The sequence below is a fragment of the Paralichthys olivaceus genome, chromosome 4 (assembly GCF_024713975.1).
Source record: "Paralichthys olivaceus isolate ysfri-2021 chromosome 4, ASM2471397v2, whole genome shotgun sequence".
NCBI lineage: Eukaryota > Metazoa > Chordata > Actinopteri > Pleuronectiformes > Paralichthyidae > Paralichthys > Paralichthys olivaceus.
Genome location: NC_091096.1, coordinates 26,548,536 through 26,575,784, shown reverse-complemented (window position 1 = coordinate 26,575,784; position 27,249 = coordinate 26,548,536). Strand labels below are relative to the sequence as shown.

The following is a 27,249-nucleotide window of genomic DNA, read 5'->3' as shown; positions in this document are numbered from 1 at the left end:
ACTGAGTGGTGAATCGACCTGGTGCCAGCGCCTCCAACAAGCGCACATTTGAACCTGCTTCTTGTGGCGTGGTTGTGGATTTTGTCTTTGTTCGCATTAAATCGAGCAGCGGACACGAAGCTCGGTGTGAACGGTTCAGCTGAAGATTGAGACACAATGGCGGAACCTGCTGGCCAATCTTTGGTACTGTAAGCGCTCCTCATAAAGGGACGAGGGGAATGGCTGCTCCTGCAGTGACACGCGGATGCGCAGAGGATCCGCCAGTAAAGAGAGCCACTGCTCTCACAACCCCTCTGCCAGCGTGACACGCGCCTGACGTCACGAGGCGTCGTCCTCCTCCTCCTCCGTGGTGGTCACGTGACCTTTGGAGCGTACCATAACCGCTGGAACGGAGGATCTTGTTCGGAGCGTTCCCCGGCCTGCTGAACCGAACATCATGGACTTCAACGTGAAGAAGCTGGCCTCCGGAGCCGGGCTGTTTTTCACACGAGCTGTTCAGGTAAGGAGACGCTCGCGCTGAGGCTCGTGCTCAGGCGCTGCCGCCGCCGCCGCCGCCGCTGGCCCTCACTCTGACAGCCAGCTGTTACTCACGCTACCGACTGACGTTACACCGATGTTACGGAGCTATGTAGCGGGGCAGCCCCTCGCTGAGCCGCGCAGCCGTGACGAGCTAACGTGGAGGTGAAACATACGCTGCCCCCGTCTCGACAACAGGCCTACGTAATGAAAGTGTGCCGCTTCTGTTGACAGTGCTGTTAGCCACCAGCTGTTCAAGCTAGCTCGCTAGCCGCAAGTTCAAAACTAACGAAGTCAATGAGAAAAGCGCAGTAAACACGATTGGCCTTTTAATTAATGTGTCTTCATCCGTATAACTTTGATGGTGACAAGTAGAGAGGGGGCGGAAAGGGATGTCAGCTGACCCGTACCCCCCCCCCCCCCAGTCATCGCGTCGCTGCCCCCGCCGTGAACACAGACTGATGAGGAGCCGGAGGTGTCCGGAGGGGGAGCGGAGCTGCAGCCGTTCACCTGTCACACTGTGTCTGTGCCTCAGTTCACAGAGGAGAAGCTGGGCCAGGCGGAGAAAACCGAGCTGGACGCTCATTTTGAAAACCTGATGAGCCGTGCAGACTGCACCAAAAACTGGACGGAGAAAATCTACAGACAGACTGAGGTCCTGCTGCAGCCCAACCCAAGTAGGACACACTTTCAATAGCCCTGTCATTACAGATGGGAAGAGTACACATGATCCTCAGCGGAAGTGCTGTTGTGGAGTGAAAAGCAACAAAAAGTCATTATTCATTCATATAAAATGCTGTACATTTTATTAAAAAGAGACATAATACACAATATATTCACCATGGAATGCAGCCATCAGTCATTCAAATTCAATTCAGTCATGAACAATAAACCAAGCATGACTTGGCACACTGATGGGAAAATGAAACATTATTGGATGAATAAACTGTCGAACCTAACTGATGTACTATAATCCCTGAGGCGATCAATACAGTGAGAAAGGGTAGGGTAGAAAGGGCAGGGTAGAAAGTTGAAGCGGCTTCAGTGGCACTGCATGTTTTAACACATTAACTAGAAATTGTGTATGCTCTGTTCACCATTTTGCAAAGCATACCCATAGAATACCAAGCTTTATGATTATTTTCTACATAAAGGCAGCCAGTGATTAGAGTTTTTCTCACGATTCCTGTGAAAATCGACATGTTGAGATCTGAAACTTTAATATTTGAAGACCATCACAGCTAGCATTATTTTTGCATCATAGTTTAAGCATGTCTTATTGCATTCCCTGACAGTCGAGTTTTTCCTCTCTCCACTGAGCAACTAAAAAACTGTTGTTTACTGCATACGAACATAGCCCTCTGTAAACACCTGTTCAAGCTCACATGAATTTTGTCACACAACCTGAGGGCAGATGTGTCATCACATCCCACAGTGCACTGAGTTGCTGTAAACATCCTTGACCAGAGTCAAGACATTTGAGAAATTTAAGTAAAATGTTGCATTTGAAGTCAACTCTTATCAACATCACTTTGATTGTCATAAGACTTTAAATGTGCCCTTTGTGTTAATGTATAGTTTCACACCAAAATGCACAATATGTCTCCTCATAGTCTAACAAATTTGATGAATGTACAGTGGCTTCAGAAAGTTTTTAGATGAAAGTTACATGGAATATCCACTATCAGAAGTTTCTAAAACATACCGCTTTTGTTTTCTTGAATTATTGAGGGGACATGTGTGAGAACCTGTCTGTGTTTGCCACCGAAGCGTCTCCTGGCCAGCCACATATGTCCTTTATTAAACATTTGAAAAGACCAATTTTTTTATTATTCAAGATTTTGCAATATTTACAAACTTCCAGTCTTTTCTTCACTGCCATCGCTGGCAGTTTGCCACCATCTGTTGATTGCATAAAAGTAATTAGTTGCTATTGCTGAAAACTCCACATGGTTCAATAGAAATGGGGACACAAATGCAACTTTGACAAAAAAAATATAGGTAAATCAAACTTGTTAATAAAAGGCTTAAACATGCACAGTGGTATGGTAATATAACAGAGGGTTAAAAGTGTACAAAATGTAGTGCATTGACAATATGTATTGGTTTAGAGTGATATGGAAAAACATAATTGGGAAATAATGGGGAAATCTAACATGTGACTTTTTGATTCTCCATGCTACAGTTGATCACACTGGTGAGTATTCTGCCTCCCAACTCGAGTCCCCTGCTGTGGAAACCTTTCATGCCTTTGGATTATTAGTACAAAATAAGTAGTTGATGAACATTGTAGATGTAAAATACATTTTTAATGAGACTCAAAGCATCAGTGTGACATCAGGGCTGACCACAGAAGGACATAAACAAGGGTGAATCCTTTTCCTGGCACATAGATGATTGTATGCAAGTCAATAATAATTTACCTTACTCCAGACTCGTGCCCTTTTTAGTTATACCTGTGACTCAATTCTCTTGACCAGACAGTGTGTTTTGTCTGTTATGGAGAGGATTTTTAAACTTTCAGTCTGTATTGCTATCAAGGTGGCACATGATAATTGGGTATACTGTCCACGTTCAAAAAAAGAAGAATATTTACTAGAGAATCGGCTCGTCAGACCTAAGCATTTGTTAGCATTTGTCACTGTCTTTAGTTTGCAGCATCATGTGTGTCTTTGGGAGACCTTTTAGCCCACTTCAAATTTCCAGACAGACTATATTTAAGTGACATTACAGGCCTGATAATAATTGTACATGGGTGTGGTTAGTAACATTGACCCCGATTATTAATTCAATTTGTTGATTGATAAACTGAGGGGGACAATTTTGGAAAGCATTCTTCCTTCAATAGATGAAATAATTTGAAAACTGCATTCTCACTTAACTTGGGTTATCTTTGTCTAATATCATTATCTTATCATTCTTACTGCTGGGGTTTCAGGTATGCCTGACAAATCCCAAATAACATTTTCAAGAAAACAACAATTCATAAAATTTAGATGAGACACATTAGTGAAAACACCTCTAGGATTATTTTATATAAAATATCTGCCAAAAATCCCTTTCACCTCAATCTTACACACTGAACCTTTAAAGCAGCAGCTCTGACATCCTCACTGTAAAGTACACTTAAAGTAGGCCAAGCTCCAGAAACATAACAATCAACTTTAATGGTGACAAGTAGAGAGGGGGCGGAAAGGGATGTCAGCTGACTATCATCGAACATAACAATCAATTAATACATAAGTCTTAGCTACAAAGGTGTCACCACGATAGTGCTAACATTTTAGTGTTTAATACTGCTCATAGAGTATTAGCCTGTTTTTGTGGAATGTGGGCAGAAAACCACTCTATCATATTTGGACAGAGCAATGAAATAAAGCCTCTGTAAGAGTTGATACTGACCAGTGGAAGCTAGGAGAACAGAAACAGGGAAGGATTTCATTTGTATCTTTTGGGCCTGGGCTGCCCACATTTCCACAGTTCCTAGACTCATCCTGTTCAGATTGTTCTCGCATCATAGTTAACTGTTATCCTCATCACTCCAGCTCTATTGTGTGCAGTGTATGTCTTGTGTTTGTGGACCATACGAGCCATATTTGAAAATGTGTGTGAGTTTAAAGTGCAGGCTGCAGATTTCTCTCTCAACAGTTTTCCACAAGTACAGTGCGATTTGTTTGCTGATTACTGAATATTTTCTCCTTAACATCATAAGTCTCAGTGAGTTGCCTGTATCAGTTTGATCTGATGTGTATATTCATAAAATAAAAACACCTCAGAGTAAGGCTTTTCAGTATTGTGATATGTGATTTAGATATTGTGTTTGACAGGCACCCCGATTGGGGAAAAAAAACCAACGAATTATTCCGAAATGTATTTGTGGAAAATGTGTTTACTTTAAACGTAGCTATGCCATTCATTAGTCTAAACTATTCCATGCTTTTCATTTATCTTATGTAACAGACATTAGACTTGGGTGGTTATGTGCTTATAAGGCTTACACTGGACATTTCAAATCCTGGCAAGTACTGAATACCAATTGAACATTATATTTGTATTTCTCAACTGTTATCAGCAGCATTAATTAACCCTTGTCCACTAGCAGGCAGGAAACTAATATATGTTGTACCTGATATCATGTGTGACCACCAAATAGTGTTAGTCCAGTATGTCATAAGAGAAAGCAGGCTGCTGCTCTTCACTGAAGTGCAGAAAAAGAGAGGCAGTAAAAGTCAAAAACAGAAGAGGATCATTTCACGTGATGATATCATGGGTAACTTGATTAACAGTCAATGGGCTAACAAGTCTGCTGACTTGTTTTGGCTTAAAGTCTCCCACAGAGCATGTGAGGACAAATCATGTGATTAGTACTTTACAGAAAACAGTAGCCTTATTGATACAAGCTGATATATATTGATACAGCGTATTATTTGCTGTTTCTAACCATGACCGGCTGCCTTTCCATGCTCTGTTGAACTTTTAGATCTATTTTGGATCTGACTAACTTCCATCGAAAATGGGGGTAAGTAAGGGGTTTATGAGAGAGATTCAGTCTTAAATATACATACATTTATTATATTGTCATGCAAACACAGTAAAGAGTAAAACAGTGCAGTAAAAAACCTAAATCAAATCAATATTTTCTGACTTCATGATATCAGGTTGGGGGACCAGACCCCCTTCTGCTCTTTATCTTGTTGCTGATGATTTGGTCTGTATGATTGGCTTTGATTTCTGTCGCAGAATGATTTTGGAACCAATCAGATGCCTCCCTAAAATGTTGTAGTCTTCTTTTTTAGTGCCTACAATTTTGCACATTACTGTATGTGTTTAAAGGTGTTTTGGTTTGAAAGCAAGGATACCACCTAAGCCTAATGGATGTCACAGTCCTGTTATGTGTGAGTCTTTCATGAGGGATTGGATTTCAATGAGTACCTGTACTCTTAAGTGATGTGGCACATGTGTGAGGATTACAGTGTTGTGGTTGAATTGGTGGTGGAGATGCAACTCTACAGGATTTGTGAGGGTACAGTGTGTGATGATTCTTTGCTGTTTGCAGGGAGTGGACAAATTAACATTTCATGTTATTCTGTCCCCTCACATTTTTCTGTAGTTATTACTCATTTACAGATCCTGCAGTTGGATAAAATCCATCTCATTGACTGATTAAATAAATACTATACCCAAAAATGACTTTCATTCTCTGATCATATCATAACCCAACAAGGCTCATGGTAAAGGTTTTCTCATGCGTGGCCTCTTCTTCTTTTCCTTCTTTGTTTGGTTCATTGGTGGGTGGCGACCAACATCCCATGTATAGCTTAATAGTATTTAACATATTTTAAGGACATTTACATTAAAGTTAAAAAACATGAAAGGAATATACTTATATCTATACATATAGTATACAAATGGACACAGCTTTGATTAGATTATTCTGTACAATCTCTGTTTTCAACATTCAAAAGGAAATATTGAATGTTAAGCTTCTGTTCTACAAGTTACACCTTTTTGGCAGATAAAGGTTTCACACGTGAAACTAACTCCATAACAATGTTATTATTATTATTATTAATAACCAGAAAATTGTTTAATTTGAGAAGGGAATTTTGCATTTAATATTTGAAAAAATTCTTAAAACTGGCAATCAATCAATCAATCAATCAATCAATCATTTTTGGGTATAGTTTTCATTTAATCAGCATGCAGAGTAAGATAACAAAAAGTACCAAATGCTGCATCTTTTTCTCCACCTGTGCCATAAATGAAACTCTTTTTGTGCAGGTGCCAGAATTGAAGAGTTTCTCTATGAAAAGTTGGACAGGAAGGCACCATCAAGAATTACTAATGGAGAGCTGCTGGGTCAATATATGCAGGATGCAGCAAGGGAATTTGGTCCAGGAACTCCATATGGTGAGTATACAAGCACTTAGGGCAGCTGTGGCTATGGGGTAGAGTGGGTTTCCTCCAACCAGAAGGTCAGCGGCTCAATCCCCAGTTTTCCTCATCTGCATGCCGAAGTATCTTGGGCAAGATGTTGAACTCTGAATTACCCTTCTTAGAAAAGAAATGCTGCTAATAGATGCACTGTATGAAAGTGTGTGAATGGGTGAATGACAAACTACTGTAAAAGTTAAAGTTCTATATAAATGCAAACCATTTACTTCAAAACAATCTTGTAAGGCAAAAAACTAAGTAAGGTTTTGACATGCAGTCTGTATTTGATTCAGGAAAGACACCTCTTATTCTCACCTGCACTAAGCCCTGGCAGCCCATCACGCCAACCCTCTTTCCCCTTCACTGGCTCCCAGTCAAGGCCCGCATTCAATACAAACTCCTCCTTCTCACCTACACATCTGTCCATGCCCTAGCCCAACCATATCTTACCGACCTCCTCCACCCATACACTCTGTCCTGAAAGCTGCAGTCCTCAGACACAGGTTGCTCTCCATGCCCCACTACAAACTGCGAACCTTTGGAGACAGAGCCTTCTGTGTCACAGCCCCCACCCTCTGGAACTCCCCTGCTTTGTATGGAGAATTTTATTTTATTTTGACTTTTGTCCTGTAAAGCGTCCTTGGGTCTCTTTAAAGGCGCTATATATTATTAAGTATTAATAAATTCAAGTTGTTATAATTATTATTACATGTATGATATGCATATCATACATGCATGAATATCATATGCGCATACATATCATATGTGCATGCAAAATTCTTTGAAGCTGAAATGCAATCACATTGACCTGACCCCTTCTGGAAGTGGTCTCACCAAGTTTAAATGTTAGCTGTGCATTTACCCAACAAGTTGATAGGTCACCTAACTCTACCTCCCCCTACTATATAAAGCTACCCATTAGAAAGTTAAAGTCTGCTAGCTCCTCTTTACTAACTAACTAATTATGATGAAGTAAATGGTCTGTATTTATATAGCGCTTTTCAAGTTGATGACTACTCAAAGCATTTTACAGAACAGTATTACATTCACCCATTCACACACATGCATATAGTGTATCCATCAGCCCTTTTTCTAAGAGAACAGCACAGCCATCAGGGGCAATTTCAATATCTTGTCCAAGGTAACTCTGGCATATGGAATGTGGAAGAGTGAGAGTGAACGACCCACTCTACCCCCCTCAGCCACAGCCACCCTGCATCCACGTACACACTCCGGGCTGTGTTTTTGTGCTGGCACAAATGGAAAGTACTCATGGAATCTGGTATTTCCCAGCACTACATTGAAGGGACTTCTTCAGCTGCAGTTTCTTCAACAGTTTGGTATTTTGTTATGTCACTTTTCCTCACAGAGGGAGGGGAAGTGTGGTGTGGTTGACAAAACATTAATTCACCATCCCACTCCAATACTTGTGCCAAGGATGAGTAAATGGTAAATGGTTGTATTTATATAGCGCTTTTCTAGTCTTGAAGACCACTCAAAGCGCTTTACACTACAGTTTTCCATTCACCCACTCACAACTGAGTGTGCGAGTCCTCCGGGCTGGTCGACGTCTGACTGTGGTATTTTGGTGAAATCACACCCATCTAAACCTCCCTTAGTTTACACAACCCTGATTTTATAATACTTTCTCATGTGCAATTTTTATTCTGTTCCTCAAGGGGGCCTGATCATGCCGGCAAACAGATTATAGTAATTAAATCCAGCCAAGCAAAATAAAGATGAATGAATGAGTACAGGAGGAACTACATTCCAATTACTCATCCACAAGTGTGCACAGTAGATTCAGCAGTTAAATTTATTTCAGCAGGTTTATTTGACAAACTTTTCAAAAACATAGAGCTGACAGTTTAAGTTAAACCCAGCTGCTGCTCAATAAACAGGGACTTCCCTAATTGTCCTCTGGCCCTTTAGAGCAGGGGCCAGATGTCTGACCAATGTAGAAAAAACTGATTTAAACCATTCCTTATACATCGGCTTTGTTTGTAAGAATAGAAAATGCAGTGAGAATTTAACCACATCTCACATACTTCTAGTCAGATAAGTCTTTTTTTTTAATTATTTGAAAGATAGCATATGTAGCTTTCTAATAAATATTATATTACCACTGCCTCCACCCCCTTTGCACTTGCACTGCCTCACCTATGGGAACTCAAGCCTCAGGTGTAACCGGGGTTTGAGTCAACGGCTGTAAAGAGTTTTGAGTGATCATCAGGGCTGACAAGCACATATAAATACAGACCATTTACCATTTAATCATATCATGGGAAAAATGCGATGCGGCCTTATTTTAACCTACTGTCTATGCATGCGGGGATGCGGAATATTTATGTATTTATTTATTTTCGGGGGGACATAGTCAAGGGGGGGGACCGTTGTTGTCAAGGCGGCCGCCTTAACTATAAAGCGCTGCGGGAAACCCTGCATCTGCCAAGTACATAGCAACACTTAGGGCATTTGTTAGTTTAAGGTAAAAAAAGAAAAAAAAGGTGTCTGTCCATTTTTGAGTCGTCCGTCTGCACGTAAACCAGACAGTTCCTTTTATGTGAGCACAACTGTTTCTATATGACTTATTTTTGAACACAGCACACAGAGTTCAAGCTAAGGTCATATGCAAATTTTCCATTACACTGGCATGTGAAATAGAAAAGACTAGGATCGAACTGTCGACCTTCTGGTTAGATGAAGACCGCCCCATCCAACTGTGCTCATTGTGTTGTTGGCATGTCACAGAAACATCACAGTGTGCATCACTCTGTAAAGCCATTGGGACATTGTCCCTGTCCTGATCTATCTTTAAGTTAAAGTAGAGACAAAGGGGACTTTGTCTCCCTCAAGTCACTGATAACCAAGTAACTGACTATGTCTTGATCTTGTAAGATGTGGTAATAGGATTTAAGACAAAAATGTAGGAGATGAAAGCAAAACATGTAATAAAAGCTAAAAGCTCTCTGGCTTTGTCAGAAACAAATGCAGAACTGTTGGCATTTGTCTAAAAAGAAAAAACTAAGACTTTCTATAGGAAGAAAACATTGGTTTTTGTTATAATATAATGGCTTTTTTATGGGTTTTGGCAGATATTTGGCTTTAGGCAGAGCCCCCAAGTTAATCCAAGTCATTTACAAAACTGTATCGCATGTAGTGTCATGTGATGTCATCTGGTGCAATGTATGGAAAGAAGAAACTTGTAGTCACTAAGACTCAACAAGTCTACAGTTTATTTACCTACATTGCACTTCAGAACTTACAGGTGCAGACATAGACATCAGAAGGGGCTTGAGGTGACGGGGCCACCTTTAAACAGTAAAGGCTGTCATCAGAGTTTGTTCCTTTAAGCCTTTTTAAGCCTTGTGCAGCACACAATTTAAACACAATTTAAAACTGAATGAATGTGAAATCAGTGTGGAGAGCACTGACCACTGTCATCAACAACTGTTATAGTTTGATATATGAATTGAAAACCTTATTTTGTAAATGACAGCACAATTGTGAGAACAGTAACAGTCTATGCTACTTTTTAAAGCACTTTCTAAATAAAAAGAGAGTTCATTTTTGACTGTTTTTATTTACTAATATTAACTGAGGAAAAAGTGGCCATGTGCAGTAATGTAGGAAATTGTGGATGTGATACATTGAAATACATCAAGATGCATTATTGTTTCCTCTGTTGTTGTCTGCTCTTGTGATAAACCTAGTGAATACCAGTGAAGACCATTGTCTCTGTGTGTTGAGTATTTAACAATTGCGTGAGTGTAATAAATTCAGTTGTTAAGTAAGTCAGAGATGTTCTGCTATATTCAACTTTTTGTTTCAAAACATTTTTTTTATAAATAATTATGAGAAGTTCCCTTTTCTCACTTGAGCCCATGCCCCCTAAAATGTCTGTGCACGTCCATGCTTCAGAAGACATGCTAAGCCCTAAGGAGAGTGACGAGTTTTGGATCTAAATGGATCTAACCTTGTTTTGCAGGGAGCACTTTAACGACGGTGGGGGAATGTGAGAGAAGATTGGGAGCGGCAGAGAGGGATTTCCTCCAGACATCAACTATTAGCTTTCTCTCTCCCCTCAGGAACTTTCTGGAAGGCGATTGGAAGACCATTTCAGTGAGTATACAAAATTTATACATTATTCATAGATTATTACATAAATGGTCATTGTATTCACTCTACTTTTATTTTGAGGGGGAATGTTGCATTTTAGGGAGAAGAAGAGAACGTACAAATAATTTAAGAATGTGGTTACTGAAGAGGGGCTTTATTTCTCATGTATTCAATGTAAACCTGTTGTTGGTTCATTACGGTTGTGCAGACAGGTAGCATTTATAGTCAAGTCCAAGATTAGTTTATCCAAGGCTATATGAAATAGGCATGTCGTACTTTTAATAGTCAACATCTGAACCTGACTAATGGCTGATTTGATCAATTATAGAGATGGATGAATTCATGTTATTTAATGAGAATAAACATGAAGGATGGGGTGGTAGGCCACTGACTCACACATTTCCCAAAACACTTGCATCTCCACTTGATATAATGATTCAAGTAAAAACAGTTCTGCGTGTCTGGGCAATCCTTGCATGTACAATATTCATTGGAGCCTATCGCTGATGTGCACCTCTTCATAAACGTGACTAACCATGAAAGATATGGTGTTCATAGGAACTTACATCTTAAGTGTTTTCTTTCACAAGTTCTTGATGCTGCGGAAGTTTATTTAAAGAGAGGACAACATGAAGGAAGACTTAGTAGTCTGTCACTCAAATTTAGCAAAGACTTTTACGTAAACCTTATGTCCAACCCAGCCACCCCTCTAATCATGAATGAAACAATTTGAAGACTGTGAACATGAAGCAGTAGTCTCCTATTCTGTAACAGTTATATAAGAGTTATATAAGTATATATGTTGTCGTCCACCGTCATGCTACGAAGCAGAGAGAACCTGTAGAGTTTTAATAGGCAAGACAATTTGTTAAATGAATGGCTTTCAGCCCACAAGAAAAAAGCTTGAATAATGATACTTTAAAATTGGATGGTTGGTATGGTTATTTGCGCCTGGTAAAGCCTGCTTTAAAGCCATGCTGTGAATTGTGCCATATCTGTGGCAGCTGATCGTGGACTATGACTACAACAACACTGCTTGATATACAGTGTGTCTCCTCAGATACTCGACCATTCCTGACAATAATTCCTCAATTAATTTACCTTCCATCAAGCTACAAACTGTTTATTCTAACCAATGCTGTAATTACTCTATTATTTCTCTGACGTTCTCCATTACACGTGGCAGCAATTGCTCTTCTGTCCATCCTAGGAGAGGGATCTCTCACATGTGGCTCTCTGTGAGGTTTCTACGTTCTTTTTTTCCCTGTTAAACAGGTTTTTTGGTATTTTTTCCTAACTCTTGTTGAGGGATAAAGACAGAGGATGTCACAGCTTGTTAAGGCCCTCTGAGACAAATTGTGATTTGTGAATATGGGCTATACAAATAAGATTTGATTGATTGAAATAAATCAATTTGATTGATATCTGGAAGGATTGAATGGCTGTGGTTGCTCACAGCTCACCTCAACTCCTCCCTGATTGTAGAGAGGATGTACAGAAAGAACTGCCAAAGAACATCTCTGTGCAGCAGTGTCTCTATCACACATCACTCACAGGAAATTTCGGGTTCATGGGGTGTCTTGACTAGGATTGAAGCGCCAGCACTTTTGGTAAGTGGACAACCCGCTTTACCACCTGGCAAGGATTTAAAGGATAGTTCCACAATCTATTAAGTCTTTGATACAACCGTGGGGTGTCCAGTGGGGAGGGTTTAGTTAAACTATTAAACTACTCTCTTATTCCATTATTTCTGCACCTGTGCATTATGTGCTCTCTACCGAGCATCGTATACCATACTGACAGGCAGGGTACATTTCAAAGAGTTTCAGAGTACTACATGAGCTGGTTATAGGGCCACCACACCACATCCTTGCATTAAAAATCCAGACTGAACTCAATTGAATTATTTTCCTCAATAATATATGTTTCTAATATATGCTTATGCGATTACTTAATTTAATTTCATGTACTAAATGAACAGAAAGAAAGACGTCTTCTGGAAAATCTGCGTCTGGACCTGGACGCTTGTAAAGCACGTCTGAAGAAGGCCAAATTGGCTGAGGCTAAAGCTGCGGTGAGTCCTTCTTTACTTCCCGACCTGCAAAACCGCCCCTGCATTCTTTCCTATAAGCATTGTAAGTGTTGGTACTGACCATGACTAATTGACTTTGTATTCACAACCTTTTCAGTGCGAGGGAGAAGTGAGTATCACAGACATTTTTAAAGTTTATCCATATGATTCACATGTTGAGTTTTTCTTCTCACTTGCTTTGCAGTTATTTTCTGTGCCATTCATTGATTGGTGGCAATAACTATTAATGACAGGGGAAAAATTGACTCTTTGCAGATGAAGCTTAAAACTTGAAGCATATTAAACAGTATAATGGGAAATATGCACATATGTCTATGACAAAAAAACAGCAAACAGACAAATAATTTGACTCTGCCCGAACATTAATCTATATGGATGGACTCTGCAGCAGGAAGTGTTGTATGTAGTGTTATCAACTAAGATATCCGTGTTCAAAATGTTCTATTGTTATTTGTGGTCATTAATTAGCCAGCTAAATTTACCTTTTGCTTCAGCGTACCCTCAAGTTTGGCCTGTATCGTTGATTAGAAGGCCAAAACATGAAGGAATCTGCTGGCAATAAACACAATAAACGCACACACTGAAAAAGCCACTTGAAGCATAGAGTTGAACCACTACCTACTGTGGAACCTAATACATTAAATCTGTGTTAACAATTAAGTTTAATTGAAAAGAAATTAAAAAAAGATTTTAAAAAGCTCAGAGTTTCCTTAGATCCAAGGTTCAAGGTGCTAGAAAACAAAGTGAAGACCTTCCTCTGCAACAATTAACGTGACTCATTATTATAATGTTTTCTACACTGGAAGTTATCATGTATATCTTAATTCTAATAAATACTTGTGAGTCAAGTTGAGTGTAGTGTCATTCAGTTAAATACAGATGTACAGGGTTACAGTTATTGGATATTGACAGTCCTCCATGCATTAGGATTTTGCTAGTTGGCTATAATAATATAAATGGCTGCTGACAAGACTTTGAAAAACTTGGGGTCTGTAATAAAAACATGGGATTTAAATATTCTGAGGAAAACAGATACAAATCCATTAGGAGGTTGGGTGAAGGCAAAGAGCACCCTTTATAAGCCTTTAACATTTCTTTGTTATCTATTTATTGTATTTTCTCAGAAGATGCAGTGTTTCTCAAGGATTTTGTACTTGAATCTGACTTCCTTTTCCCAGCATTATGAATTCTGAACCAAAATATGTTTGTTGCTAAATTAATTTGTACCTCGACATATATTCCTGAAGTAGAAGGTCCCAATTAAAAAGGTTCCTTCACCATGAGCTAAGAATGACTGACAGAACACCTTCGGATTTTCTTGAATCTTCTCCTTGTTCCACTCTTGGACAGAATTTAAAATGGGACTGATATCAAAACATTCAGTGTGATGTTGGGAGCCATACCATTTTATTACTCACAAAGCATGTTAGCATGTGCATGATGAAATACTGCTGACTAGTCTCAAATATATTGATAATATCTCATGACTGCTCTGCTGACAAAGGATTAGTGATGTCAGTAAGTCACGAGTTTTGTAGCATCTGAGGGGGTGTTTACACTTAGTAGTGTTGCATCACCTCTGCGCTTTTCTTTTGATGAGTTCAGAAACCCTTAATTTAAAAGTGTGATGATGGCAAGGATTAACTGCCAACCACCTCCCCCACCTTTACAAATTGCAGGGGTAAGAGCACACAACTGCCCTTTTAATCTTGAGACCAAACAGCACAAATTGTATTAAATTATTTTAAATCAACAACACAAGGAGAATCAATCTCCCAAAGACCAATACAGTTTTTTGTGCTTTAAGTGTAACTCATCAAGGTCATGGTTTCATTTCTGCTCTGCTTTCTGATTGTTTTTTAATTTCGCTTTCTTGTATAGTGTTTGCTGAATTATGGTTTCCATGTATACACCGCGGTCACAGTCATACAAATATTAAATACTCTTCCTGTCTCTGTAGATGGCTCCAGATTTTCAAGAAACCAGACCCCGCAACTATGTTCTTTCTGCCAGTGCCTCTGCGGTAAGATGACAATTCTGAACAACTAAACAAAAAGAGAAATAATCCCTTCAAAATTATGTGATGATAATTTCCAGGTTCTATTTCCTCTAAATTCAATCAGAAATTGCTGTGAACTGTACTGAAATGTACCTAACTAATGTTTAGTCAGGAGGCGTTCCCTTCCTGTAAGAATGGTGATTATGAGCCCAGACTTGCAGTACACACCTCTGTCACATCTGATAAAATGCACTAATGCTGAATGTTGGCTGGTAAACCAGGAAAGTTCTCATTCACTCATCTAATCTAGGTTTTTTTTTATTGTGTGATGTGAAAAGTTATAAAGCAGGAACAAGATTTTTTTTAGCACTCTGCAGGACTATATAACAACCCCAAATCAGAAAAAGTTGGGACAGTGACACAACCCCATACCATGACACACCTTGACTTTTGGACTTGTTGCTGATAACACTCGGGATGGTCCTTGTCATCGTTAGTCTGGAGCACACAGCGTCCATTTCTTTACGAACCTGAAATACTGACTCATCTGACCACAACACATGTTTCCACTGTGTATGGTTCATCCCAGATGCCTTTGAGCCCAGAGAAATCGACAGTGCTTCTGGAAACGGTTAACATAAGTCTTCCTTTTGGCACAGTAAACTTTTAACTGGCATTTGTGGATGTATCTATGTATTGTAGTGCTTGACAAAGGTTTGGTTATATCGCTTATAGATGAATGACAGCTCTTGATGCAGTGTCGTCTGAGGGATCGGAGAGCACAGTTATTCAGCTTAGGCTTGTGCCCTTGCCCTTTATGCACTGATTTTCTCCAGATTCTTTGAATCTTTTAATAATGTTATGCACTGTAGAGGATGAAATATCCAAATCCCTTCCTGTCTTTATTTGAGGAACACTGGTTTTAAACATTTCAATAATTTTAAATGGCAAACTGGTGATCCTTGGCCCAGCTCCTAAAGGACTAGGCCTTTCCTGGATGCTGCTTTTGCAACAATCCATGATGACAAAAGAGATTTAGAAATCTCTGCTGTCTTTTTTATTTGCATTTTCCATACTGTCCCAACTTTTTCTGAGTTGGGTTTGTATATACATTGGTTTTATCATTTAGTAATAATTGTAAGCACTAGTTGAATGTCACACTAATAAAGAGCTGATAAATCCTTGTCATAACTCGTATATATTTCTCTTCTTTTGTTAAATGCTTTGGCCTCTCAGCTATGGAGTGAGGAAGTGGAAAAAGTGAGTATATGTTCTGGTTATAAACTTTGAAGAAGACTGCATCCACACAGACATTTTTTAGTTTTAACACTTTTAACTAGTGTGTCGCTAATCTTTTTCTTTTTGTTTCAGGCCGAGCATGAACTCAGAGTGGCGCAAACAGAGTTTGACCGCCAAGCAGAAGTTACACGGCTGCTTTTGGAGGGCATCAGTAGTACACATGTATGTCAGCCACACCACTTTAACTTTAGTATTGTTTTTATTATCACAGCAACATGATTTTTAACTTTTAGAAATGTTTTTATGCTCAAATTATATGATAGACAAATTGAAATTTGTTCTGTGATTGTAGTGACTGCATTTTCCTTTCTACTACTGTTTGTGATACATAAGTCAGTAAACGGCCAGGTGCATCAGGTGTTAGCCAATCTGAGTGTTTCAACCCTTAAACCACAAAACTCTCAGTTGGTGGGTGCGTACTCCATAACGGTTACTGTTCTTGAACCATATGAAATTATCCTGTCATGATCTTGGTTTTCTCAGAAAGGTTATTCTTACATGTTTAATATACAGACAATAACATTTTTGTCAAAGTGAGACAGACGCTAATGGACAGAGGCAAAAACAGGGACTTTAAAGAAAATAGTCTGTGTCTTATTTTTGTTTTCTCATATATTATTTGAATATTTCTATTCCAATGGGTATTTGTACCTGGAAAAAGTGAAAATTAATTAATTCAATATCTCTACTGCACTGAATTTTTCACTGGATTTAAGAAAATAAATTGAGATTAAGGTTTGCTGATTAAATTGTCCAATAAATACAGAATAGTTCAGATTTTATCCATCTCAGCCAACTATAGCATTAAGTCTGCTGAAACTTGTATCGGTAATAATATTTTTATAATCTGTAAATTCATAATATGACCCAAGGAGCTACTTCTCTAATGACTAGTTTTACTTTTGCAGTGTTTTTCTGTAATTCTGCTTTTGCTTTATGTTACTTTGGTGTGTTGAGGATAAAAAAAGTATTTGACTGTTGTATTGTTTCATACCTTCAGGTGAATCACCTGCGCTGTCTGCATGAGTTTGTGGAGGCCCAAGCAGCTTTCTATAAGCAGTGTCATTTCCATATGCAAGAACTACAGAAAGAGTTGGGAAGGTGAGAACCAGGTGGAAGGTGATTTGGGGTGACCAGTCATCTCCATAGTATCAGTTTGTATTCAGTTATGGCATCACATTACTAAATTGGTGTATTTCCGGTGTATGTGTAGGTTTGTAACTATGCTAGCTGTATACCAAACTCTTCACTTAAGGAAGTTCAGGAGGAAACAGTGATCAATTAATTAGTGCACATTGATCTATTTTGTTACTCCTTGATGCCAGCAATTGTTGGCCACAGCTGTTTGCATTGATACAAGGATGAATCGTAGGTTTAAGTCATATATAATTAAATTCCCCCCGAATAACTCCACAAAAGGGGAAAATAATAATTGTATTGTTTTCTAATGCTACATTTATTGGTATGTTTCGATTTTAACTAAAATAATAATATAAAATGTTGTTTTTGGTTTTGACAAATCATTTTCACTATCTCTTGCTCTCAGTTCAGATGAAGATGTGTGAGTATGCTTAGGTTTTTCTTTCCCTTTGTGTGCCTGTTCTGACCTACTCATTTACCTGTTTTCTAATGCATCTCAAAATATATATTAAAAATGAATTAAGGAAAGTGTTGTAGACAGGAAATAATCGCATAAGCATATATTAGAAACATATATTATTAAGGAATATAAATCAAGACTGAACTCAATTGAATTGAGTTCTGAACTCAATTCAATTGAGTTCAGTCTGGATTTTTAATGCAAGGATGTGGTGTGGTGGCCCTTTTAACCAGCTCATGTAGTGCTCTGAAACTCATTGAAATGTACCCTGCCTGTCAGTATGGTATACGGTGCTCGGTAGAGAGCACATGATGCACAGGTGCAGAAATAATGGAATAAGACAGTAGTTTAATAGTTTAACTAAACCCTCCCCACTGGACACCCCACGGTTGTATCAAAGACTTAATAGATTGTGGAACTATCTTTTAAATCCTTGCCAGGTGGTAAAGTGTGTTGTCCACTTACCAAAAGTGCTGGCGCTTCAATCCCAGTCAAGACACCCCATGAACCCCAACTTTCCCCTTGACAGTGTGTGAGTGATGTGTGATAGAGACACTGCTGCACAGAGATGCACTGGATACCATTTGTCTTCATCAAATCACATGCAAATGAAACCAGACATCTACAGAATGATACCACACACCTCTTCTCACATCAGACTGGTCCTTTCTATGAATTTGCCTTATTATGCAAGAGATGTTAGATTACCTCCCTGCTAATTGTTGTGCAGTTTTATTCCACCCTCCATGTTTCATTCTTAGAATGCATAATGTTGCAAAAACTGCTTTATCACAATTTATATCATGATGTAGCAGTTTAAAACTTGTGTGAAAAGCATTATACTGATGCAATCATATAATTGGCTTCAACAAACTTTCTGTAATGTGCATTGGCATTTTAACAGTTTGGTGCACATAATGATAGGATTCTATGGAAAAGCATCTTTCCACAGTTAAGTCTGTTTGTAACGGCGACACACAGAACTGAACCCAAGAACACGACAACAGACAGTCTTAGTGCAGTCAATGTGGTTTATTTGCCGAAAGAGCAGAGAAAAGACAGGCAGAGGTCAAAACCAGGATATCAGTCCGTATAGCAAACAAATCCGAAGGGGCAGGCAAGAAGGGAATCCAAATGGGGTAGTAGTCAGGTCAGGAACAGGCAGGCAAGAGTAAAGAATATAACGCGGGATCGCTAGGCAGGAACGCACTAGACAATCTAGTGAATGAAACTGACTGGTATAAATACACAGATGAACTAATGAGGGAATGGGGAGCAGGTGAGTGTGTGTGTGGGGAGACTCATGTGAAGGGAATGAGGTGAGTTGTGGCTTGTAATGGTGACTGGATCTGAAATGACAGAGAGAGATGATTAGAAACAAGGCATTGGTAGATAGTTGTGACACTGTTACCCTCACACATAACTGTGAGGGCTAAGAGACCAGAGATGTGACAGATTAATTCAATTCAATTTTATTTGTATAGCGCCAAATCATAATATACATTATCTCTAGGCTCTTCATAGAAGGTCAAGACCTTAAAATCGTATTAATATAGAGAAACCCAACAGTTCCCACAATGAGCAGCACTTTGGCGACTGTGGAGAGAAAAACTCCCTCGAGAACCAGACTCAATGTGGGCGGACATCTGCCTCGACCGGTTGGGGTGAGCAAAGAAAAAGGGGAGGAGAGGAGGGACTATGGGAGAAAAAAGTGACATAGTTATTGACATCTATTAAAATAAATAAATGAGTGTGGGGGGGCAGAGAGAAGTGAAGAAGTGCTCAGTGCGCAATGGTAGTTTCCCCCAGCAGTCTAGACCTATAGCAGCATAACTAAGTGATGGTTCAGGACTCACCTGATCCAGAACTAACTGTAGGCTTTATCAAAAAGGAACGTTTTCAGTTTAACTTTAAATGCAGAGATGGTGTCTGCCTCCTGAACCCAGAGTGGGAGCTGGTTCCACAGGAGAGGATCCTGGTAGCTGAATGCTCTACCTCCTGTTCTACTCTTACAGACTCTTGGAACCACAAGAGAGCCTGTGTTTTGTACTTGAAGTGATCTATTTGGATAATATGGTGTTATCAGCTCTTTGATATATGAAGGGGCTTGATTGTTAAGGGATTTAAATGTGAGGAGCAGAATCTTGAAATATATTCTGAATTTTACAGGGAGCCAATGTAGAGAAGCTAATACAGGAGTAATATGATCTCTCCTTCTAGTTCCTGTCAGCACTCGTGCTGCGGCATTTTGGACCAACTGGAGGCTTTTCACAGACTTTCTGTGACACCCTGATAATAAGGAATTACAGTAATCTAGTCTAGAGGTAACAAATGTGTGGACTAGTTTTTCAGCATCCTTCTGAGACAGGATGTTTCTAATTTTCTTAATATTGTGCAGATGGAAGAAAGTTGTCCTAGAGACTTGTTTTATATGTTGGTCAAATGACATGTCCTGGTCGAACACAACTCCACGGTTCCTCACAGTGGAGTTGGGGGCCAAGCTGACAACATCCAATGTATCTGTTCAGACAGTGATTCTCTAAGATGTTTAGGGCCAATTACAAGTACCTAAGTTTTGTCTGAATTTAGAAGTAAGAGGTTTTGGGTCATCCAGGCCTTAATGTTCTTGAGACATTCCTGAACTAAGAGTATCGGTCCAAGGACAGAACCTTGTGGAACTCCATGACTAACTTGCCTGTGCATGGAGGGGTCATTGTTGACGTTAACAAATTGAAATCTATCTGATAAATATGATTTAAACCAGTCTAGTGCAGTTCCTTTGATCCCTACATGTTGTTCCAGTCTCTGTAACAGGATCTTGTGATCTATGGTTTCAGAGACTAGAACAACACGAGTACAGAGACAAGTCCGTCATCTGATGCCATGAAAAGATCATTAGTGACATTTAACAGTTCTGTATCTGTGCTATGATGGATTCTAAAACCTGACTGGAATTTGTCCAGCAAACCGTTACTATCTAAGTAATCACACTGCTGGTTAGCAACAGCTTTTTCTAGGATTTTGGAAATGAAGGGCAGGTTTGATATGGGTCTATAATTACCTAAAACCTCTGGATCAGTTGTGGGCTTTTTAAGCAGAGGTTTAATTACAGCTTCCTTAAAAGCTTGTGGTACGTACCCGTTTAACAAAGACCAATCTGATTGTTAATCTGATTTAATATGGAACTGTCATTTAGGGGGAAACCTTCCTTAAAAATTCTAGTTGGCTAATTGACAAGTTGTTGGTTTAGATGATGAAACTAATAAGGTCAGTTCAGGAAGATCAATTGAAGAAAATTGGTTCAAACATAAATCTGGTGCTGCAGGTGGTTCTATGGTTTCAGGACCAGACAATGTATCTGTGCTATTCATGGGTAGGAAGTGGTGGATTTCATCCCTGATGGTTATCATTTTTTTTGTGAAGAAGTTCATGAGATCATTGCTTCTCAGAGTTAGAGGGATAGATGGGTCAGTAGAGGTGTGACTTTCTGTCAGCCTGGCTACAGTGCTGAAGAGGAACCTGGGGTTGTTCTTATTTTCTTCTATTAGTAATGAATAATAAGAGGTTCTGGCATTTCTGAGTGCTTTCTTGTAACATATCAAGCTATCCTTCCAGGCTAGGTGAAAGTCATGATTATTGGTGGAACTCCACTTCCTTTCTAGCTTTCGTGATGTCTGTTTTAAAACACGTGTTTGAGAATTATACCATGGAGCTAATCTTCTCTGATTTGCCTTCTTTTTTTTTAGCAGGGCGACAGCGTCAAGGGTTGTTTTTAATGAGGCTGCTGTACTATTAACAAAGTTATCAACTAGTGTGCTGTAAAAGCTCTCCTGGGGTGGCCGAGAAGTGTGATATCCAGAAAAACGGAGCACACTCTCCAATCCCCCTTTTTTAAATGGTAAGCACCACCCTTTGCTCACACATTGAAATGGAAAGTTAGCCAAGATAGCCCAACAATGCTAAGACCATTCAGCATCTCAGGGCAAATGTCACACAGTGCCTTGTTGCTTAGGAGCTTTTTGACTACTTCAGTGACTTCAGGCAGGAATATTGATAAAATTTGCCTCAAGTCTTCAAACACTGCCTCTACCTCTGAGGAACTCCTAAACCTGGGCCAAATGTCCTCCAAGTGTTCTTTTCACTGACCACCGGTATGTCCAATCAGTTAGCAGTGCTCTTTCCCTGCTGAAGACAGTGTCCCAGGCCAACTGACAATCCTTTTCCATACTTTCATAGAACTTCTCCCACACATGCAATGTTGCATGTACTCACTCCACAGCTGCAGCCAATTAAGCCTTCTGTTTCCCAGCTGCTGGCCAAGAGACCTTATGCCAAACACACACACACCCTCAGTCCATGCTTCAACACGTACCACTTTGCACAGACCAGCATAGTCTCTTGCAATGTAGATGCCTGGAATTAACTGATGAAATGCTTGGTTTCCTGTCATGTGATGATACATTTGCTGTTTTTAGTTATTTTGTTAGTTTTATGTGTTGACTACATGTACTGTATGTTCTGACCATCACATCTGCCTGCTTTCTCTCAGGCTTCCCAATGCTTTTGCACTGAACTCCACTCAATCCATGGTTGCTGCTGGCACTGCAGCAGAAGACATCAGCAGCCCTGTAGAGAAAGATACACTGAAGATTGAAGAAGTACAGGCACCAGCTACAGGAACCCGCAAGGCTAAAGTACTTTATGATTACGATGCTGCTGATTCCAGTGAACTCTCCCTTCTAGCGGATGAGGTGAGGTTTCATTATCAACTAGCAGCCAGCAGGTCAGATAACATATATTGGCCACACTCACAATAATCTCACTCATTAATTAATGATTGATGAAGTAAACTATGTAGTTGCACAACTATGCAATGCCATTTTAAGGCTCTCTCTCACTTTCACACATGGGAGTGGTTTGGGTTGGGTTGTGTTGTGATTCATCGATGTGGTAGCTACTCTCCTTCTGTGAAACCTGACTTGTAACAGTTTCAGAGTATGCCAGACTGTATTTGTACGTGCGTGTGTGCATGCGTGTAATAACCACCACAATTTCCCAATACTGTTTGACATAACACATGACTACACCAATTACACTAAACCAGTAAAAATCTATTCTGAGGCATTTAGTAGTTTCTTCCTAAACCACTGTATCTGAACAATGTCTTAAACCACAACACTTAATGCCCTGAACCTCCCCTTAAAATGTTTGCAAAAGAGAATTGGCAATAGACAAAGCTAATAAATGGCTTCTTCCATTCAATCAATCAAATTTTATTTGTATAGCCCATATTCACAAATCACAAATTTTCTCATAGGGTTTAACAAGGTGTGACATCCTCTGTCCTTAACCCTCAACAACAGTAAGGCAAAACGGAAATAGAAAAAATAGATGCAATGTGTACTGAGAACATCAGGAAAATACGAGTATTTACAAAATCGATAAGATAAAGGTTTTAAGCCTACTCTTAGAGAGGGTGTCTGCCTCCCGAACTTAAACTGGGAGATGATTCCACAGAAGATGAGCCTGATAGCTGAAGGCTCTAGCTAAGAACTCTTTAAGGTGATGTCATTTAATTAAGGGCCTTGAAGGTGAGGAGGAGCATTTTAAATTCCAATTCAAGATTTAACTGGAAGCCAGTGTTGTGAAGCTAATATAGGAGAAATGTGGTTTCTTTATCTGGTTCTTGTCAGGACGCGTGCTGCAGCATTTTGGAGAAGAATGCGGCTTAATTTCACCATTGTAGAAGAAAAGAGTGCAACAAGATAGTGGAATTAGAATACAATGTTGAATACATGGAAAGGTTACATTCTCCTCATTGCTCCATGCAGATCTAATGCTGCTAATTTTTGGTTGGTTCCGTGGAGCAAAAGTAGTCAGTGGATGTTTTAGTCACATACCACATAGTCATAATTCAAATGCTCTTTGTCTCATTTTGATTATTTATTGTGATAGACCAACATTTCCACCATGGCCAAGCACAAAAACAACTGATATTCCAAGTTTTCCTTGGTTTTTGCTGATTCCTGTCTGATTGTGTATACACTAATTCAAAATGTACATAAAAATGTTAGAAACTCACCAGTCACCAACTGACCACAGAAATTGATTGTCGAACTCGCTGTTAGATCTTCCTCATACAGGGGAGACTGGATTACATACAGAATTGTGACTGGCTGCACCAATGTCATTGTGTAAATGGGTGAATATACATGAATACTTTTAACGAATCAAGTTTTATATTGGTTGAGTTTAGAATGAGTTTGATATAGAACACTGTCTGTTGTCAATCTCACAAATTGCCTTGTCTGACATACTTTGCCTGAACATGATAGGTTTGGAATTCCACTTAAAAGCCAAAAGTGGTTCACAAAGCCTTCAGATTTGATGTCATTCGGAAAGAGGAAATGGAAAGTGTGGTGGTCAGGAGTCAGTTCCATTTTTATTTGTTTCTTGCTGCACACAACATGCAAAGTTTTCCCACACAATAGTTAAGGGACCTGATAAGGTCACTACTGCAGCTCCTCACTGTTAGTTTGTTCGTTAGTTCAATCAATCAATCAATCAATCATATTCACAAATCACAATTTGTCTAAGTGCTAAGTGGGAATAACAAGCCCATTACTATGAAAGCAAGTGTCTGACTTTACGCAAATCTTCTGGGTAATGTTAACTAGCTCCGCTCATTACACATCACCTTTCTTGTGCACTTTAAAATAATTTCTTTAGTTGTGTCCTAAATTTATTTTGTTTAGCTTCAAATGCATTTTGACGAATGTGCACATTTGTACATTTTGAAATCTGGTCTTCACACTGTCCATGTCCTCTGTGTTGCAGCTCATCACAGTTTACACAGTGCCGGGAATGGACTCTGACTGGCTGATTGGAGAGAGAGGAAACCAGAAAGGAAAAGTGCCTGTCACATACTTGGAGCTTCTCAGCTAAAGAAAAACACACACACATACACTCATACACACAGTACACACACACACACACGTAAGTGTGAGTGGGTACTACTAAAGCCATGAGTATATTTAATTCACTTTCATTAGTTTCTCACACAGTTGTTAACTTCTATAGCACTCCTCCAGATAGTATAAGCAAAACTTAAGTTAAACACACACACACTCTTCCATGTGCGTTTCAGAGAGTAATGAAGTATATTCACTCCGACAGATAATGGAGACGCTGTTACAGTGAGTACAGGAAAATCCCCCTGGGGGATGGCTAACATTCCTTGTTTGTTTGGTAGTTTATTATGACAATGTTTTTTCCTATTTATTTCCTATTTATTGTTGTGCATCCCAAAGGGTTCAAGTGGACTGTTCTATGTTAGGATGAAGTTGAGCTGTGACAAACTGTGACTGACAAATATCATGAGAGGGATTTTCAACCAAATTCTATTGTTGATTTGTTTTTTAAGTGTCTTTTTTTTGTCTCTTAAATCTGCCTTTTTTCATGAATTCAGTGCTGAACAGTGATGGGAACAAGTTCAAGACTTGTGACGCCTCCAAAATTTGGATCCACCATAATGGCTAGAACTTCTTTGTATAATTTCTGTTTATTGTGTGTCAGGGATAGAAGTGTGAGGTTGATAGGATCCGACTCTAAATTATGACATCTTTGAGGACTTTAATAAACCAAACATGCAATAAAAACTCCTCCCTGATGACAAGTCTTATTGTTAATTTCGTCTCTGCATGACAGACGCTCCTCATTGAAGAAGTGAAAACAGTTGGTTTAACAGACAAGTATGAACATCATCCATGCAACTTTGTTGTTCATTTTAAATTCACGGATAAGAAAGCTTCTGTTCTTTAACTTAATAATACCACATGCACAGACTTAAATCTCTCATGTTGAATCTTTTTTTAATCCTTGATGAAAGCATTAGATATGACAAACTTTAACTTAACGTTACTGTTACCTAACTGTCAAAACAATAACTGCAACAGCAAATAAAGTTTTTCACAGAATGGTTACCATCCTTGACTTTTGGGAGGCAGATTTGCCTTAACTGCTTTGAAATGAATGTAACTCTGCATTATTTTATGTGACAATACCATTTTGTGGACAGTCATTGATTTTTGCTTCCCACAGCACTGAAGATGTCTCTTATACAATATGAAAACCTGTGCAGCAAGTTGTCATGAACACTCCCATCCTAGCTGCCTTAAGAGGATGGGAAACACTGCTAAGGCCATCTGCTGCAAACCAGAGAATGTGCCCTTCAAAACAATAATGTCCAGAGACTTGATGTACACCACATACCGCATGCAAGAGTCTTTTACTCTTCTAATCATGTGTTTGTGTGATTTTTGGTTTGCCCTTAAGGGGTTTGGGGATTTACAGTGTTCCTGTTTGTTGCTCTTATGTCTGTTAATAAGTGTCTTCAGTCTTAGTGCTGCATGTGCTACAGCTAGTAGACTGTTCTGCTGGAAATGTACATGTGTAAACAACAATATGATTTAGCTACTTCTGCTAATGTGAGATCTGGAACACCCAGGATGTTTGCACTAAAACCAATATGCATGCAAGCAAATCAGGCCTCAGGAGCTTTTGTGAAATGAGCACAGTAATATGAAGTGCAAGCATCTGCTACCAGAGAGGTGAAAATAACCAAAACCACGGCAGTCAGTGAGACGAATGGGGAGAATGGGGTCTAATGATTCTTGTAGGTGGAGGAATGGATTCCTCATCATGTATCCTGCTCTCTACTCTTTGCCCAGTCCACAGTTTTCTTTTCGAAATGTTTTACTACTGCTGTTGTGATTCTGTTGTATCTCATTTTGTTTTTTGTTTTTCCGAAATATGTATTGCCTGTTCCTTTACCCTGAATGAATGGAATGTGTAGAGTTTAATAAAAAAAAGTCTGATTGATTTGAATTTAGTGGCTTTTTGTCACCTACTGTATATTCTATACTTTTATTAGTGTTGGGATTATTCTTCATTTAACACTGCACCATTAAATGGTGTGCTTTTGGGCATTCAATACATTTAGCAATCAGAAAAATATTTAATATTAACATAAAAAATATTAATAATAAATAATAACTTTAATTGATTAAAGCTACCTTGGGGCACTACCCTTCAAATGAAGCGAAAAGAAACCATTTAAATATTGATTATGTCTCATGAAGTTACTAACTACAAATTTGGAACTCAGATTAATAATTCAATTAATAAATATAACCAAAATTACCACATCAATAGCTAGCAATGTTGACGGATATGGAGTTCTTGACTGTGTAGAGGTTGGTAAAATGCACACTTGTGCAACATTAATAAAGAAAGTGTTAAGAAAAACTTTTATTATGAGAATAATAAAGTATAAACACAAAAACTAAAGGTGTCAGTGAATAAAGATGTGTATATGTGTGTGCGTGAGTGAGTGAGATTCAAAATGGAGGCTGGCCACTTTGAAGACGAAGGCCCCCTGGAGTGGTAGGACAATGTGGCTGAGATCACATGTATGCGTTTAATTTGGGGAGATGAGTGTGTGAAGTGTTGGTGCCAGGTTACAGAAAGTAGTTAGATGCATGCAAAGAAAGAGTCTGATGAACAGCATGACAGAACTAATTTTTAAAGATGAAGCACCCTCGGAGACTGAGTTCTGGAAGATATTAGGTCAGGCTTGGCTACATACGTAGGCCCAACTATTTTTCACAAATAGTCGGTCCCAACATTAGT

At 39.1% G+C, this 27,249-nt stretch overlaps 1 protein-coding gene across 4 annotated transcripts; it reads left to right on the top strand.

The window, feature by feature from the left end:
- On the top strand, positions 1-26,445 carry sh3glb2a (SH3-domain GRB2-like endophilin B2a). Of its 4 annotated transcripts, XM_020102383.2 has the most exons (13): positions 309-499; positions 1,052-1,193; positions 2,702-2,713; positions 6,298-6,426; positions 10,439-10,572; positions 12,551-12,643; positions 14,622-14,684; positions 15,897-15,920; positions 16,032-16,121; positions 16,960-17,060; positions 17,506-17,520; positions 22,109-22,310; positions 24,397-26,445. In XM_020102383.2, exons 1-13 carry the CDS (start codon positions 437-439, stop codon positions 24,502-24,504), a joined length of 1,176 nt encoding a protein of 391 aa, XP_019957942.2. In that variant the 5' UTR covers positions 309-436; the 3' UTR covers positions 24,505-26,445. The 4 variants fall into 4 exon arrangements, with proteins under 4 accessions (XP_019957947.2, XP_019957946.2, XP_019957942.2 ...); XM_020102387.2 differs by lacking the exon at positions 2,702-2,713 and having other exon boundaries at positions 171-499; XM_069523078.1 differs by lacking the exon at positions 17,506-17,520.
- The last annotated feature ends 804 nt before the right edge of the window (positions 26,446-27,249 follow it).

Coding starts and splice junctions, on each gene's coding strand:
- sh3glb2a (XM_020102383.2), top strand. CDS start 437: ATGGACTTCAACGTGAAGAAGCTGGCCTCCGGAGCCGGGCTGTTTTTC. Junction 500..1,051: donor TTTTCACACGAGCTGTTCAG/GTAAGGAGACGC, acceptor TCTGTGCCTCAG/TTCACAGAGGAGAAGCTGGG. Junction 16,122..16,959: donor AGGGCATCAGTAGTACACAT/GTATGTCAGCCA, acceptor TCATACCTTCAG/GTGAATCACCTGCGCTGTCT.